The following is a 13,944-nucleotide window of genomic DNA, read 5'->3' on the forward strand; positions in this document are numbered from 1 at the left end:
AAAAAATGTGATAAACAAATTTTGATATTTTCCCTTTATTTTTGCTTAATTTATTTTCAGAAAATTAGTGTTTTCTGAATCACTTTATCAGTGAACATGAAATCCAGAAAGCTAATAATTATAGTTAATTTATTTATCTATAATATGAATAGTTTCGTCTTCACCATCATCATAATTTTTGTAATTTTTCTTCCTTTGGATAAAAAACTGTTTTGTGTTCCTTCATGACTTCAAAATTTCTACATATTTGGTCCCTCCCACCACCTTTACTTTTGGTTGCAGTTTTAATTGTCCTATATTGCTTTAAAAAATGCAGGAAAATATGAAATGATGCCGCCTTATTTTCTTTTAACAAAATTCTGTATAACCAAAAATGGATTTAAGAAGTCTACCATTGATTTTAAAGCTGGATTTTAATTAGGGTCTTAAAAGAATAGCCTTTAAAAAAATCTAAGATTTCATCAATTACTTAAACTTTATGAGTTTGGAAGAGAGGAGCCTCTTGAAATTGGGTTTTTAATTTTGTTTTTATCACTTCCTGCCTAAATTAGAGGCATCCCAGGAGAGCAAGAGAAATCATATATAGCAGTCTGAATGAAGATAGGGAATGTGGCAGAGGATAGGAGTGGTCAGACTCTCAGTTCTTTTTTTGTCTGGTGACATAAGGGAAGTGGATGCTGAGTATTTATGGGATGATTATATGGTTCTGAGCTTCAGGCCTCCCGTATCCAGCTGCCTTCTTGCATTGCTGTCTAGCTTCAATCCCATGGTGACCTATATTCATCTGCTTAGACTTACTAAAGGTAATGAGACACGAAATAGAAGGTGTTGATTATGAACATTGTGGAAAAGTGCAAAGTGATAAATAAACATTTTTATATTGCTTCCAGAAATTGGCATACAAGCAATATCATTAAGGCACATTCTAGTGTAGTTCTGTAGGGCATAAGTATTTGCCGCCTTGAGTATTTTCCCCTCATGTTGTTAGGAAGGTTAAAGAAAGATAATTACTGCTATGACTAATACATATTAGATATGACCCCTTTTCTAGTAGCTCCTGTTTTATAGTTAAAAAAAAAATTCTGTGTTTCATACCCATTTTTTCCCTACACTACATGTAAATAACTGCAGTAAGCTAACTTGGGTGATGATTTGAATGGGCTGGCATTCTGATATATTAATGATCTCGTACAGTTCACTTGATAACATTTATTTAGCATAACTGGAGAACCCAACACTAGTAAGTATAGAGAAACTAACATTTTTGAGCACTGCTGGGTGCTACATTAATTATAGAAGCTTGTGTAATGTTCACAGCAGCCCTGTGGGATATGAATGATGATTCTCATTTCATACAGGGGAAAACTAGGATTTACTAGTTAGGTAGCTTGCTCAAGACATAAAGATAAGTGAAATAATGGAAATCAAGCCCCTTCCCATTTTTCCCATTAAATAAATCGAAGGATTGGCTCATATTCTTTATGGGACATTTCTTCATTATTCTTTATTAGTAAGATTGGCAATTTAAAAACTGGCCACAAATTCCTTAACAGTTCTCTCATTGAGTCTGTGTCCTTTTTTGAATCTGGGCAGGCTTGTGACTGCTTCAACCTATGAGTTCATTAGTAATAAGAAGTTGTGGGACTTCTGAATTTAGGTCATAAAAGGCAGTGTAGCTTCTGTCTTGTTCCAAGCATGGAACACACATTTGGAACCCTGAGCTGCCATATAAGAAGTCCTGTTACCCTTTAGCCACCATGCTGAGAAGAAGCCAAGTCACACGGAGAATTTCTCTAGTTGGCAATCCTTGTCTTTAAGTCATTCTGTCCCAGGTGCCAGGCATGTAAGTGAGGAAGCCTCCGGATGACTCCAACCCCTAGCTATTGTGTTTTTGCTAGTCTTTGAGTTGTCCTAGTTGAGCTACCAGATATCGTGGAGCAGAAAAGTCATTCCCACCGTTGTCTGTCTGCATTTCTGATCCACAGAACCTGCGAACATAATGAAATGCTTGTTATTTTAAGCCACTAAGTTGTGAGGTAGTTTGTTATTCAGCATCAGTAACTGGAAACACTTCTTCCTAGGCTCCTGTTTTTTCATATCACCAGCTAGCTTTTCCTTCATGAAACCTTTCCAGTCCATGTGATCTCTCCCTTTTCGCCACACTTTTACTACACATATAGTCAATACTACATTTGTTAGTATTTAATCATTCTGTGGTTATTTTATATATAGTGCTTTTCTTTCTCAACTAGATTGTAAATTTCTTCAAGACAGGACAATTTCCTTTAATTCATTCAACAAATATAGTGACTGCTATGACCCAAGCACTGTTCTAGGTGCCAGAAATGTATCAGTGAACAAAAACAGACACAAAATTCCTGCCTTAATGGAGCTTACATTTTTAGTAGATGTTTTATAACTACGTTATTCAGGGCATCAAATTTATAATGGCTGATATAGTTATTGATACACACTGCTGTTAAGCTTCTCAATCTTAAGATTTTTTTTGAGAAGATTTACATTGCAATAGAAATTTTAATGGAGAAAGATAAATACCTTAAGTTGTTATAAGTAACTTCGTTTTGAGTCAATTCAGTTTGCTAGTGCCATATTTATTAGTGGTTCATTAAATATTTCAATTAATATCATTAACAGTAACATCTTAATTTTCTATCTTATCTGAAGTACTGTTTATTTTTACTTTCTTCTGTAGTTGAGGAGAGAGACTTGAAAGTTTTTCTTGTCCATGTCTTAGACCTATGGATGGAAAGGGAAAAAAATCTTTCTTGGAATTTCTGTTCCAATCCTACTGTGAAGGCAGGCATGCAATGAAAAGCTGTCTGCTAGTAGTTGGTTTTCTTCATCCCACTGTGGCAATGAGTATTAAGTGGTTAGTGTGAAAATTGGGGAGGGAGCCAGAAAAGCATTAAAATGTCAGAATAGTACATTTTGGGAGGCGGGGCAAGATGGCAGACTGGTGAGCTGTATGTTTTAGTTACTCCTCCAGGAAAGTAGGTAGAAAGCCAGGAACTGCGTGGACTGGACATCACAGAGCAATCTGACTTTGGGCATACTTCATACAACACTCAAGAAAACGTGGAACTGCTGAGATCAGCGAAATCTGTAAGTTTTTGCGGCCAGGGGACCCGCGCCCCTCCCTGCCAGGCTCAGTCCCGTGGGAGGAGGGGCTGTCAGCTCCGGGAAGGAGAAGGGAGAACTGCAGTGGCAGCCCTTATCGGAAACTCATTCTGCTGATCCAAACTCCAACCATAGATAGACGGAGACCAGACACCAGAGAATCAGAGAGCAGCCAGCCCAGCAGAGAGGAGACAGGCATAGAAAAAAAAACAACACGAAAAAACTCCAAAATAAAAGCGGAGGATTTTTGGAGCTCTGGTGAACATAGAAGGGGGAAGGGCAGAGCTCAGGCCCGAGCTCAGGCCCTGAGGTGCATATGCAGATCCCGAAGAAAAGCTGATCTCTCTGCCCTGTGGACCTTTCCTTAATGGCCCTGGTTGCTTTGTCTCTTAGCATTTCAATAACCCATTAGATCTCTGAGGAGGGCCCTTTTTTTTTTTTTTTTTTTTTTTTTTAATCCTTTTTTCTTTTTCTAAAACAATTACTCTAAGAAGCCCAATACAGAAAGCTTCAAAGACCTGCAATTTGGGCAGGTCAAGTCAAGAGCAGAACTAGGAGAGCTCTGAGACAAAACGCAATAATCCAGTGGCTGAGAAAATTCACTAAACACCACAACTTCCCAAGAAAAGGGGGGTGTCCGCTCACAGCCATCATCCTGGTGGACAGGAAACACTCCTGCCCATTGCCAGCCCCATAGCCCAGAACTGCCCCAGACAACCCAGTGTGACGGAAGTGCTTCAAATAACAGGCACACACCACAAAACTGGGCGTGGACATTAGCCTTCCCTGCAACCTCAGCTGATTGTCCCAGAGTTGGGAAGGTAGAGCAGTGTGAATTAACAAAGCCACATTCAGCCATCATTTCAGCAGACTGGGAGCCTCCCTACACAGCCCAGCAGCCCAGAACTGCCCTGGGGGGACGGCACTCACCTGTGACATAGCACAGTCATCCCTCAACAGAGGACCAGGGGGTGCACGGCCTGGAAGAGGGACCCACTTGCAAGTCTCAGGAGGCATACACCAATACCAAGGACTTGTGGGTCAGTGGCAGAGACAAACTGTGGCAGGACTGAACTGAAGGATTAGACTATTGCAGCAGCCTTAAAACTCTAGGATCACCAGGGAGATTTGACTGTTAGAGCCACCCCCCCCCCTCCCTGACTGCCCAGAAACACGCCCCATATACAGGGCAGGCAACACCAACTACACACGCAAGCTTGGTACACCAATTGGACCCCACAAGACTCACTCCCCCACTCACCAAAAAGGCTAAGCAGGGGAGAACTGGCTTGTGGAGAACAGGTGGCTCGTGGACGCCACCTGCTGGTTAGTTAGAGAAAGTGTACTCCACGAAGCTGTAGATCTGATAAATTAGAGAGAAGGACTTCAATTGGTCTACAAATCCTAAAAGAACCCTATCAAGTTCAGCAAATGCCACGAGGCCAAAAACAACAGAAAATTATAAAGCATATGAAAAAACCAGACGATATGGATAACCCAAGAAAATCAATCAATGTATTACAACACATTAACAAGTCAAAAGGGAAAAATCAATTGATCATCTCAATAGATGCTGAAAAAGCATTTGACAAAATCCAACATCCGTTTTTGATAAAAACACTTCAAAAGGTAGGAATTGAAGGAAACTTCCTCGACATGATAAAGAGCATATATGAAAAACCCACAGCCAGCATAGTACTCAATGGTGAGAGACTGAAAGCCTTCCCTCTAAGATCAGGAACAAGACAAGGATGCCCGCTGTCACCACTGTTATTCAACATTGTGCTGGAAGTGCTAGCCAGGGCAATCCGGCAAGACAAAGAAATAAAAGGCATCCAAATTGGAAAAGAAGAAGTAAAACTGTCATTGTTTGCAGATGATATGATCTTATACCTAGAAAACCCCGAGAAATCGACGATACAGCTACTAGAGCTAATAAACAAATTTAGCAAAGTAACGGGATACAAGGTTAATGCACATAAGTCAGTAATGTTTCTATATGCTAGAAATGAACAAACTGAAGAGACACTCAAGAAAAAGATACCATTTTCAATAGCAACTAAAAAATCAAGTACCTAGGAATAAACTTAACCAAAGATGTAAAAGACCTATACAAAGAAAACTACATAACTCTACTAAAAGAAGTAGAAGGGGACCTTAAAAGATGGAAAAATATTCCATGTTCATGGATAGGAAGACTAAATGTCATTAAGATGTCAATTCTACCCAAACTCATCTACAGATTCAATGCAATCCCAATCAAAATTCCAACAACCTACTTTGCAGACTTGGAAAAGCTAGTTATCAAATTTATTTGGAAAGGGAAGATGCCTCGAATTGCTAAAGACACTCTACAAAAGAAAAACGAAGTGAAAGGACTTACACTCCCTGACTTTGAAGCTGATTATAAAGCCACAGTTGCCAAAACAGCATGGTACTGGCACAAAGATAGACATATAGATCAATGGAATCGAATTGAGAATTCGGAGATAGACCCTCAGATCTATGGCTGACTGATCTTTGATAAGGCCCCCAAAGTCACTGAACTGAGTCATAATGGTCTTTTCAACAAATGGGGCTGGGAGAGTTGGATATCCATATCCAAAAGAATGAAAGAGGACCCCTACCTCACCCCCTACACAAAAATTAACTCAAAATGGACCAAAGATCTCAATATAAAAGAAAGTACCATAAAACTCCTAGAAGATAATGTAGGAAAACATCTTCAAGACCTTGTATTAGGCGGCCACTTCCTAGACTTTACACCCAAAGCACAAGCAACAAAAGAGAAAATAGATAAATGGGAACTCCTCAAGCTTAGAAGTTTCTGCACCTCAAAGGAATTTCTCAAAAAGGTAAAGAGGCAGCCAACTCAATGGGAAAAAATTTTTGGAAACCACGTATCTGACAAAAGACTGATATCTTGCATATATAAAGAAATCCTACAACTCAATGACAATAGTACAGTCGGCCCAATTATAAAAAGGGCAAAAGATATGAAAAGACAGTTCTCTGAAGAGGAAATACAAATGGCCAAGAAACACATGAAAAAATGTTCAGCTTCACTAGGTATTAGAGAGATGCAAATTAAGACCACAATGAGATACCATCTAACACCGGCTAGAATGGCTGCCATTAAACAAACAGGAAACTACAAATGCTGGAGGGGATGTGGAGAAATTGGAACTCTTATTCACTGTTGGTGGGACTGTATAATGGTTCAGCCACTCTGGAAGTCAGTCTGGCAGTTCCTTAGAAAACTAGATATAGAGTTACCCTTCAATCCAGCGATTGCACTTCTCGGTATATACCCGGAAGATCGGAAAGCAGTGACACGAACAGATATCTGCATGCCAATGTTCATAGCAGCATTATTCACAATTGCCAAGAGATGGAAGCAACCCAAATGTCCTTCAACAGATGAGTGGATAAATAAAATGTGGTATATACACATGATGGAATACTACGCGGCAGTAAGAAGGAACGATCTGGTGAAACATATGACAACATGGATGAACCTTAAAGACATAATGCTGAGCGAAATAAGCCAGGCACAAAAAGAGAAATATTATATGCTACCACTAATGTGAACTTCGAAAAATGTAAAACAAATGGTTTATAATGTAGAATGTAGGGGAACTAGCAATAGAGAGCAATTAAGGAAGGGGGAACAATAATCCAAGAAGAACAGATAAGCTATTTAACGTTCTGGGGATGCCCAGGAATGACTATGGTCTGTTAATTTCTGATGGATATAGTAGGAACAAGTTCACAGAAATGTTGCTATATTATGTAACTTTCTTGGGGTAAAGTAGGAACATGTTGGAAGTTAAGCAGTTATCTTAGGTTAGTTGTCTCTTACTCCCTTGTTATGGTCTCTTTGAAATGTTCTTTTATTGTATGTTTGTTTTCTTTTTAACTTTTTTTTTCATACAGTTGATTTAAAAAAGAAGAGAAAGTTAAAAAAAAAAAAAAAAAAGAGAAACAAGGAAAAAAAAAAAGATGTAGTGCCCCCTTGAGGAGCCTGTGGAGAATGCAGGGGTATTCGCCTACCCCACCTCCATGGTTGCTAACATGACCACAGACATAGGGGACTGGTGGTTTGATGGGTTGAGCCCTCTACCACAGGTTTTACCCTTGGGAAGACGGTTGCTGCAAAGGAGAGGCTAGGCCTCCCTATGGTTGTGCCTAAGAGCCTCCTCCCGAATGCCTCTTTGTTGCTCAGATGTGGCCCTGTCTCTCTAGCTAAGCCAAGTTGAAAGGTGAAATCACTGCCCTCCCCCCTACGTGGGATCAGACACCCAGGGGAGTGAATCTCCCTGGCAACGTGGAATACGACTCCCGGGGAGGAATGTAGACCTGGCATCGTGGGACGGAGAACATCTTCTTGACCAAAAGGGGGATGTGAAAGGAAATGAAATAAGCTTCAGTGGCAGAGAGATTCCAAAAGGAGCCGAGAGGTCACTCTTGTGGGCACTCTTATGCACACTTTAGACAACCCTTTTTAGGTTCTAAAGAATTGGGGTAGCTGGTGATGGATACCTGAAACTATCAAACTACAACCCAGAACCCATGAATCTCGAAGACAGTTGTATAAAAATGTAGTTTATGAGGGGTGACAATGGGATTGGGAAAGCCATAAGGACCACACTCCACTTTGTCTAGTTTATGGATGGATGAGTAGAAAAATAGGGGAAGGAAAGAAACAGTCAAAGGTACCCAGTGTTCTTTTTTACTTCAGTTGCTCTTTTTCACTCTAATTATTATTATTGTTATTTTTGTGTGTGTGCTAATGAAGGTGCCAGGGATTGATTTGGGTGATGAATGTACCACTATGTAATGGTACTGTAAACAATCGAAAGTACGATTTGTTTTGTATGACTGCGAGGTATGTGAATATATCTCAATAAAATGAAGATTAAAAAAAAAAAAAAGAATAGTGCATTTTAATTATATATACTTACCTATAAATTGTATATGCTTACCTTGTATATACTGCACTTTTAAAAATTTCTTAAGCCCATAAACCAAAAGACTTGTTAAGGATTTCTGATTATATTTTCAAAGTTGCAACTCAAATGACATCCCCTCTGCAAAACTTTTTTCAACATCTCAAATAAGTATAATTATTCCCTCCTTTGTTTATTCAGAATGCTTTGTTATATCTCTCCTTGGGTTGTGAGATCTTGAGGATGGGAAGACTTTAAATAGGTATTAGTTTTGCAAGAAGTATCACATTGCCCGCAGATCACCACCGCTAAAACAAAAAGCTCCACTGGCCAGGATAGCAAGTTGTCCACTCTCCTTAAGATGATACAGAGAATCCCAGTGGCTTGTCTGGGCTTTTCCCAAAAGACCCTTGAGGAAAAAGGAAGGTTCTTTCTAATTTTAATTTCCAAGATTCTCAGTGTTCAACTCCATGTGATCATTTTAAAGAAAAGCGTATACATGGGAATATTTTGCCTTGGTTTCCAAGGCTACAGCCTAGTCTTCAGGCCCCCAATATCTTTCATGCCGTTCCATCAGAGGGCCGTTGCCTGGGTGAGTGAGAACCCTCCACTACCATTTTTTCTTTTTCTAGTTTCTTAAGGTAGAAGTATAGATAGATAATTCATTCACGATCTTTCTTCTTTTTTAATATATACATGTATACCTGTAAATTTCCCTGTAAGCACTAGTTTTGTTGCGTCCCTTAAGTTTTGATGTGTTTTCATTTTCATTCAGCTCATTCTGCCTGGTGCTGCTTGCAGATGTTGATTTTCAAGAGTACCAGGGAGCTTGAGCAGGAGTTGGGGGTGGGGGGTGGGGATGAAAACATGTCACATTAAAATGCCACAAAGTTCATTTTTCTTACAGAGATTGTTTTTCTTGAATAAATGCTGCCTGGATTGCTGTAAGCTTTTGGTTAATTTCCAGAGTTCTGAAGAAGTTGATTTTGACAATTTTTGTCAGTTTTCTTGTTGCTTTTATGGAGGGGAAGACGTTTGGAGATCTTTTCTCTACCATTTTTTCTTACATCACTCCCACCATTTCTTTTATCCTCCTGAGAGAAGTTAGCCATTTCTTTTTTTACTTTTTCAACTCAAAACAGCAGCAACTATTCCTTTTCTTCTGTGATAGTCCAACTTACTACCCCCTCAGTGAGTCAATGGCTGGAGGTGGTCATTTGTATTGTCTGTTTTTCCATTTCTGTTTCTCCTATGGTTATTCTTAGAGCTGTGATAACAAGTCAGGAATTATAATAATAGTAAGGTTAGAAAAGAAGGGAGAAAAGATGTAATGCCTAGTTAAATAAATAGAGTAATGCCAACAAAACAGTTTTCCTGTCTTTGAATGAATGCCTAAAATATTAGACCAAAGGAAAATATAAACTAAAATTTAGAATTTTAAGAAAACTTGTTTACTATCTGCTTCTATAATTGTTTCTTATTTTTTGTTGTGTTATTTTGTCCCGTCAGGATGCCCGACATGCAGCAGAAGGAGAAATATATACCAAACTTAATCAAAAAATTGATGAATTTGTTCAGCTTGCTGATTATGATTGGACAATGTCTGAGCCAGATGGAAGAGCTAGTGGTTATTTAATAGATCTTATTAATTTTTTGAGAAGCATCTTTCAAGTATTTACTCATTTGCCTGTAAGTATAAAAAATGTCAAGAAGTTACATTATAATTTTGCTTATTAAAATATATTTTAGAATTCAACTTTAGTTTGTGGTTTACTTGTTTCAAATAATTTCCTCATGCACATATTTCCTTTTCCATTATTAGAAATCAGTATGTAGAGAATCGTAACTTAGCCAATTGTTTTATTTTTTTTCTTAATATTTACTTTTGTTTATTTATTTTGTTTTAAAGGTTTTAATTCATTTTACTTTTTAGCCAAAATAACTGTAACACTCTTCCTACCAAAAAACACAGCAAAGCAAAATAATAAATCTTGAAATTAGTAGTGTGGACTCAAATAGAAATAAACTCTAGTAGTAGTAGTATTTATAAAAGTCAAAATAATCAAAAGCTTTTTCAGTTAGAAAGGGCCAAGAAATTATTGCATATTTTTTGGCAAGAGATTAAAAGTAAAATAGGAGCATTATTCTATCATGGTACATAGCCGTAGTGCATGTATATTTTGAACAGTTTGTTGATGATACTTTGAAAAAAAAAAGGTTATAGCAAAGAACGTTTGAGTGTGGATAGGCTGAAACACTGGGTTCTTCAGATGAGGAATGCAGGGGCTGGAGATTATGGTGGAATGGACATGATTTCTTATTAGGTATATTCAGAAATAATAGAAATACTGTTAAACATGAACAGGGTAGTTTTTGTACAAACAAAATAGAAAGAAATTTTATTGATTTCTTCACTCCATGATAAGATAAAGCTGAACACAGAAACTAAATATTTAATCTAGAACCTACCCAACTGCCACCAGCCCTCTCCTTTATTCGAACCAAATATATATATTATTCTCCTTATCCTTTCTTCTTGGACATGTATATTTATGTCTTTCATAAGAGTTGGGAGATTTTTGACCATTATTTCCTCAAACATTTTTTCTGTCCCTTCTCTTCTCCTCTGGGACTCCCATGATGTGTGTACTGGTGCGCTTCATGCTGTAATGCAGTTCTCTTGGACTCCTCATTTTTTGTATTCTTTTCTCTATCTGTTCTTCTGACTTATGATTTCAATTATCCTATCTTCTTGTTTGTTGATTGTTTCTTCTGCCTGTTGAGATCTGCTGTTATATCCCTGTAGTGTATTTTTAATCTCCATTATTGTGTTTTCATCCCCATAAATTCTGTTGTCTTTCTTTTTAAACTTTCTAATTCTTTTTGGGCACACATTGTCTTTTTTAATATCCTTTAGCTCTGTATCCATATTTAGGTTATTTCTATCCATATTTTCCTTCAACTCCTTGAATTTATTTAGGAGATTTGTTCATATTTCTTTGATTAGTGGTTCTAGTCTGTGTTTCCTTTGAAGTTTTAATTTGTTCCCTGGAATGAGCTGTATCTTCCTGTTTTTTAGTATGACTTGTGATTTTTTTTTTTTTTTTTTTTTTTTTTTTGCTAGTGTCTGGGCATCTGATTATTTTGATGTGCTAACTCTGAAAGTCAATTTCTCCCTCTTGCCTAGGATTTTACTTTAGATTGTCTGTGTGTTAAGGCTCTTTTTCAATGCATGGGCCAGCTTATACTGCACCTTTAGAGCAGCCTGTGTTTAACTGTTCTGAGTTTCTCAGGTCTGCACCTGTTTCTTGTCCTGGACAAGCAGTGCTACTTTAAAGATTGCCCTTTTATATGTAGTTGTTTCACTTCCAGGAGAAGATTTCCTTTCCTCTGTTCCTTCTCTAGGAGTGCTGGGCTGTTCTGTGTGTTTTTGTGCAGAATTTCTTCCCAGTGACTATTTTGCCCAACTGCTCTCCCTCACTCAGTGGCCCCTTTTTCATTAAAATATTGAGTCCTGGAGCCCTTCTGCCTTACAGCAGTTCAGTTTTCCCTTTTTTCCATGAAGCTTTTCTGCCTTTGATAACTTCCAGGTTAGGATATCCCATCCCAGGGAGCAAGGAGAGATCAGTATTCAAAAACACCCATTTATTTGTCTGGCTTAATGTATTAATTCTTTGAAACCCTGAAATCATGACTAGATTGCTTTCTTTCAAGCAAAGAACATATTATTTTTCTAAATAAAATATCATATTATATAAGCTACCATTTTTATTCAAATGTTTTTAGCTTAAAATCTGATTCCTTGGTTTCAGGTTACTCGTGGACCCAAATAAATAAATATATTTTATTTACCATATTTAGTCCCAAGTCAGTCGGCCTAAGAAGAATTAGCTGCCTCACCTATAGACACAAGGATCTGAATAGTGGTCTTGTATAGGCCCCATACCCAGTCCTTGGTTTCGTTAGTGTTAAGGAACAGTGGGGTGAGTTAAAGTCAGTGGGAACTCTGAAATACTTAGATTTGAATACATATAGATTAAAATCTCCATTTTTAGCTTCACTGCATATTTGCAGTGAACATTTTCTAGATCCAGTAATGTCATGATATCTAGTCACTGACCACATTGCCCAGTGAAAGTTCCATTGGTTCCATAAAAATTACAATCTATCTAATAGAATTTTGTTCTTTGCTCATAGGGTATGAGAAGAGTAGAGGTTAATGGATAATTATGGCTATTTTCTTTTAATTTTTTATTAAAGAAGTTCTGGGCTTACATAAAATCATGCAGAAAATACAAAGTTCCCATACCCCCCCCCCATTATTAATACCATGCCTTAGCGTGGTACATTTGCTTCAATTAAGGAAAGACTTTTAATTCTTATAATTGTACTGTTAACTATAGTCCATGGTTTATGTAAGGGTTCATTGTGTTCTAAGGTTTGTTTTATTAATTTTTTTTTTTAGTAACATATATACTACCTAAAATTTCCCCCATTTAATGCAATCAAATACATATTTCAGTGCCATTAGTTATATTCACAGTGTTGTGCTACCATCACGACTATCCATTACCAAAACTTTCCCATAACTCCAAATAGAAAGTCTGTACAATTTAAGCATTAATTTTCCATTCCGTACTCTTGCCCTGGCCCCTGGTAACCTAAATTCTGGTTTCTGGCTTTATTAATTTGCTTCTTATTATTCCATATCAGCAAGATTTGTCCTTTTCTGTGTGGCTTATTTCAATCAGTGTGATATCTAAAAGGTTGACCAATGTTTGTTTATCCATTCTTCAGTTGGTGGAAACTTGGGTTACTTCCATCTTTTGGCATTTGTGAATAATGCTGCAAGAACATTGGTGTGCAAATATCTGCTTGAGTCCCTGCTTTTGATTCTTTGGGGTATATACCTAGAATAATATTTGCCAGGTCAAATAGTAATTCTATATTTAACTTTCTGAGGAACTACCAACTGTCTTCCACAGCAGCTGCACCATTTTACATTGCTCTCTAACTTGTAATTTTTTCAGTTTTTTTAATATTAGCCATTCTAGTAGTTGTGAAATGGTATCTCGTTGTGGTTTTGATTTGCATTTCCCTATTGGCTAATGATGTTGAGCATCTTTTCATGTGCTTTTGGCCATTTGTGTATCTTCTTTGGAAAAATGTCTATTCAAGTCTTTTGCCCATTTTTTAATTGTGTTGTCTGTCTTTTTGTTGTTGAGTTGTAGGATTTCTTTATATATTCTGGATGTTAAACTCTTATCAGATATGTAGTTTCCAAATATTTGCTCCCATTCTGTAGGTTGACTTTTTACTTTCATGATAAAGTCTTTTGATGTACAAAAATTTTTAATTTTAGTGAGGTATAATAATGGTTTTGATGGAGCCTAGGGAAAGAACTCGGTCATTTTCACTTTTCTGCTAGATTGTGGTAACAGTAGAAAATTGTAGGACTTAGAACACCACCAGTAATGCCCACTTTAAATGCCTCTTATCTCCAAAGTTGGATGAGTGAGAGAATTAGTATATTACTTGCCTCACCTCTTCCACTTAAGAGTCATCCAGTGCAAACCTATTCACAGGTAGAAAAGTAAAGAGCTTCCTAGCCTCTAGATGAAGTTACCTATTCATCTTCATTTTCCTATGCTCTAGCAGAGAAGCCAGGCTCTTTTATGGCCATAGGAATTAACACAGGCTAAACAGACAGTGTTTATAGTAATGACAGGTATTTCTCCACTACCCAAAATGTTAAACTTTCCTGCTATATTATATTATCTACCTCAAGGGAACTTGCCTTTTTACAACTCAATTAGAGGTAAGCCCATTTATCTTTTACAGTTCCTGTGGGCCAGGG

General features: G+C 37.5%; 1 protein-coding gene across 6 annotated transcripts in view; it reads left to right on the forward strand.

The window, feature by feature from the left end:
- The window catches only part of EXOC6 (exocyst complex component 6), a 228,740-nt gene that overhangs the window by 154,007 nt on the left and 60,789 nt on the right, over window positions 1-13,944 (forward strand). For all 6 annotated transcript variants that reach the window (XM_037804144.1, XM_037804148.1, XM_037804145.1 and 3 more), the window contains one exon: window positions 9,597-9,776. In XM_037804144.1, coding sequence (XP_037660072.1) covers window positions 9,597-9,776 — 180 coding nt within the window. The remainder of the gene's footprint in view (window positions 1-9,596; window positions 9,777-13,944) is intronic.

This window comes from Choloepus didactylus, chromosome 15, assembly GCF_015220235.1.
Source record: "Choloepus didactylus isolate mChoDid1 chromosome 15, mChoDid1.pri, whole genome shotgun sequence".
NCBI lineage: Eukaryota > Metazoa > Chordata > Mammalia > Pilosa > Megalonychidae > Choloepus > Choloepus didactylus.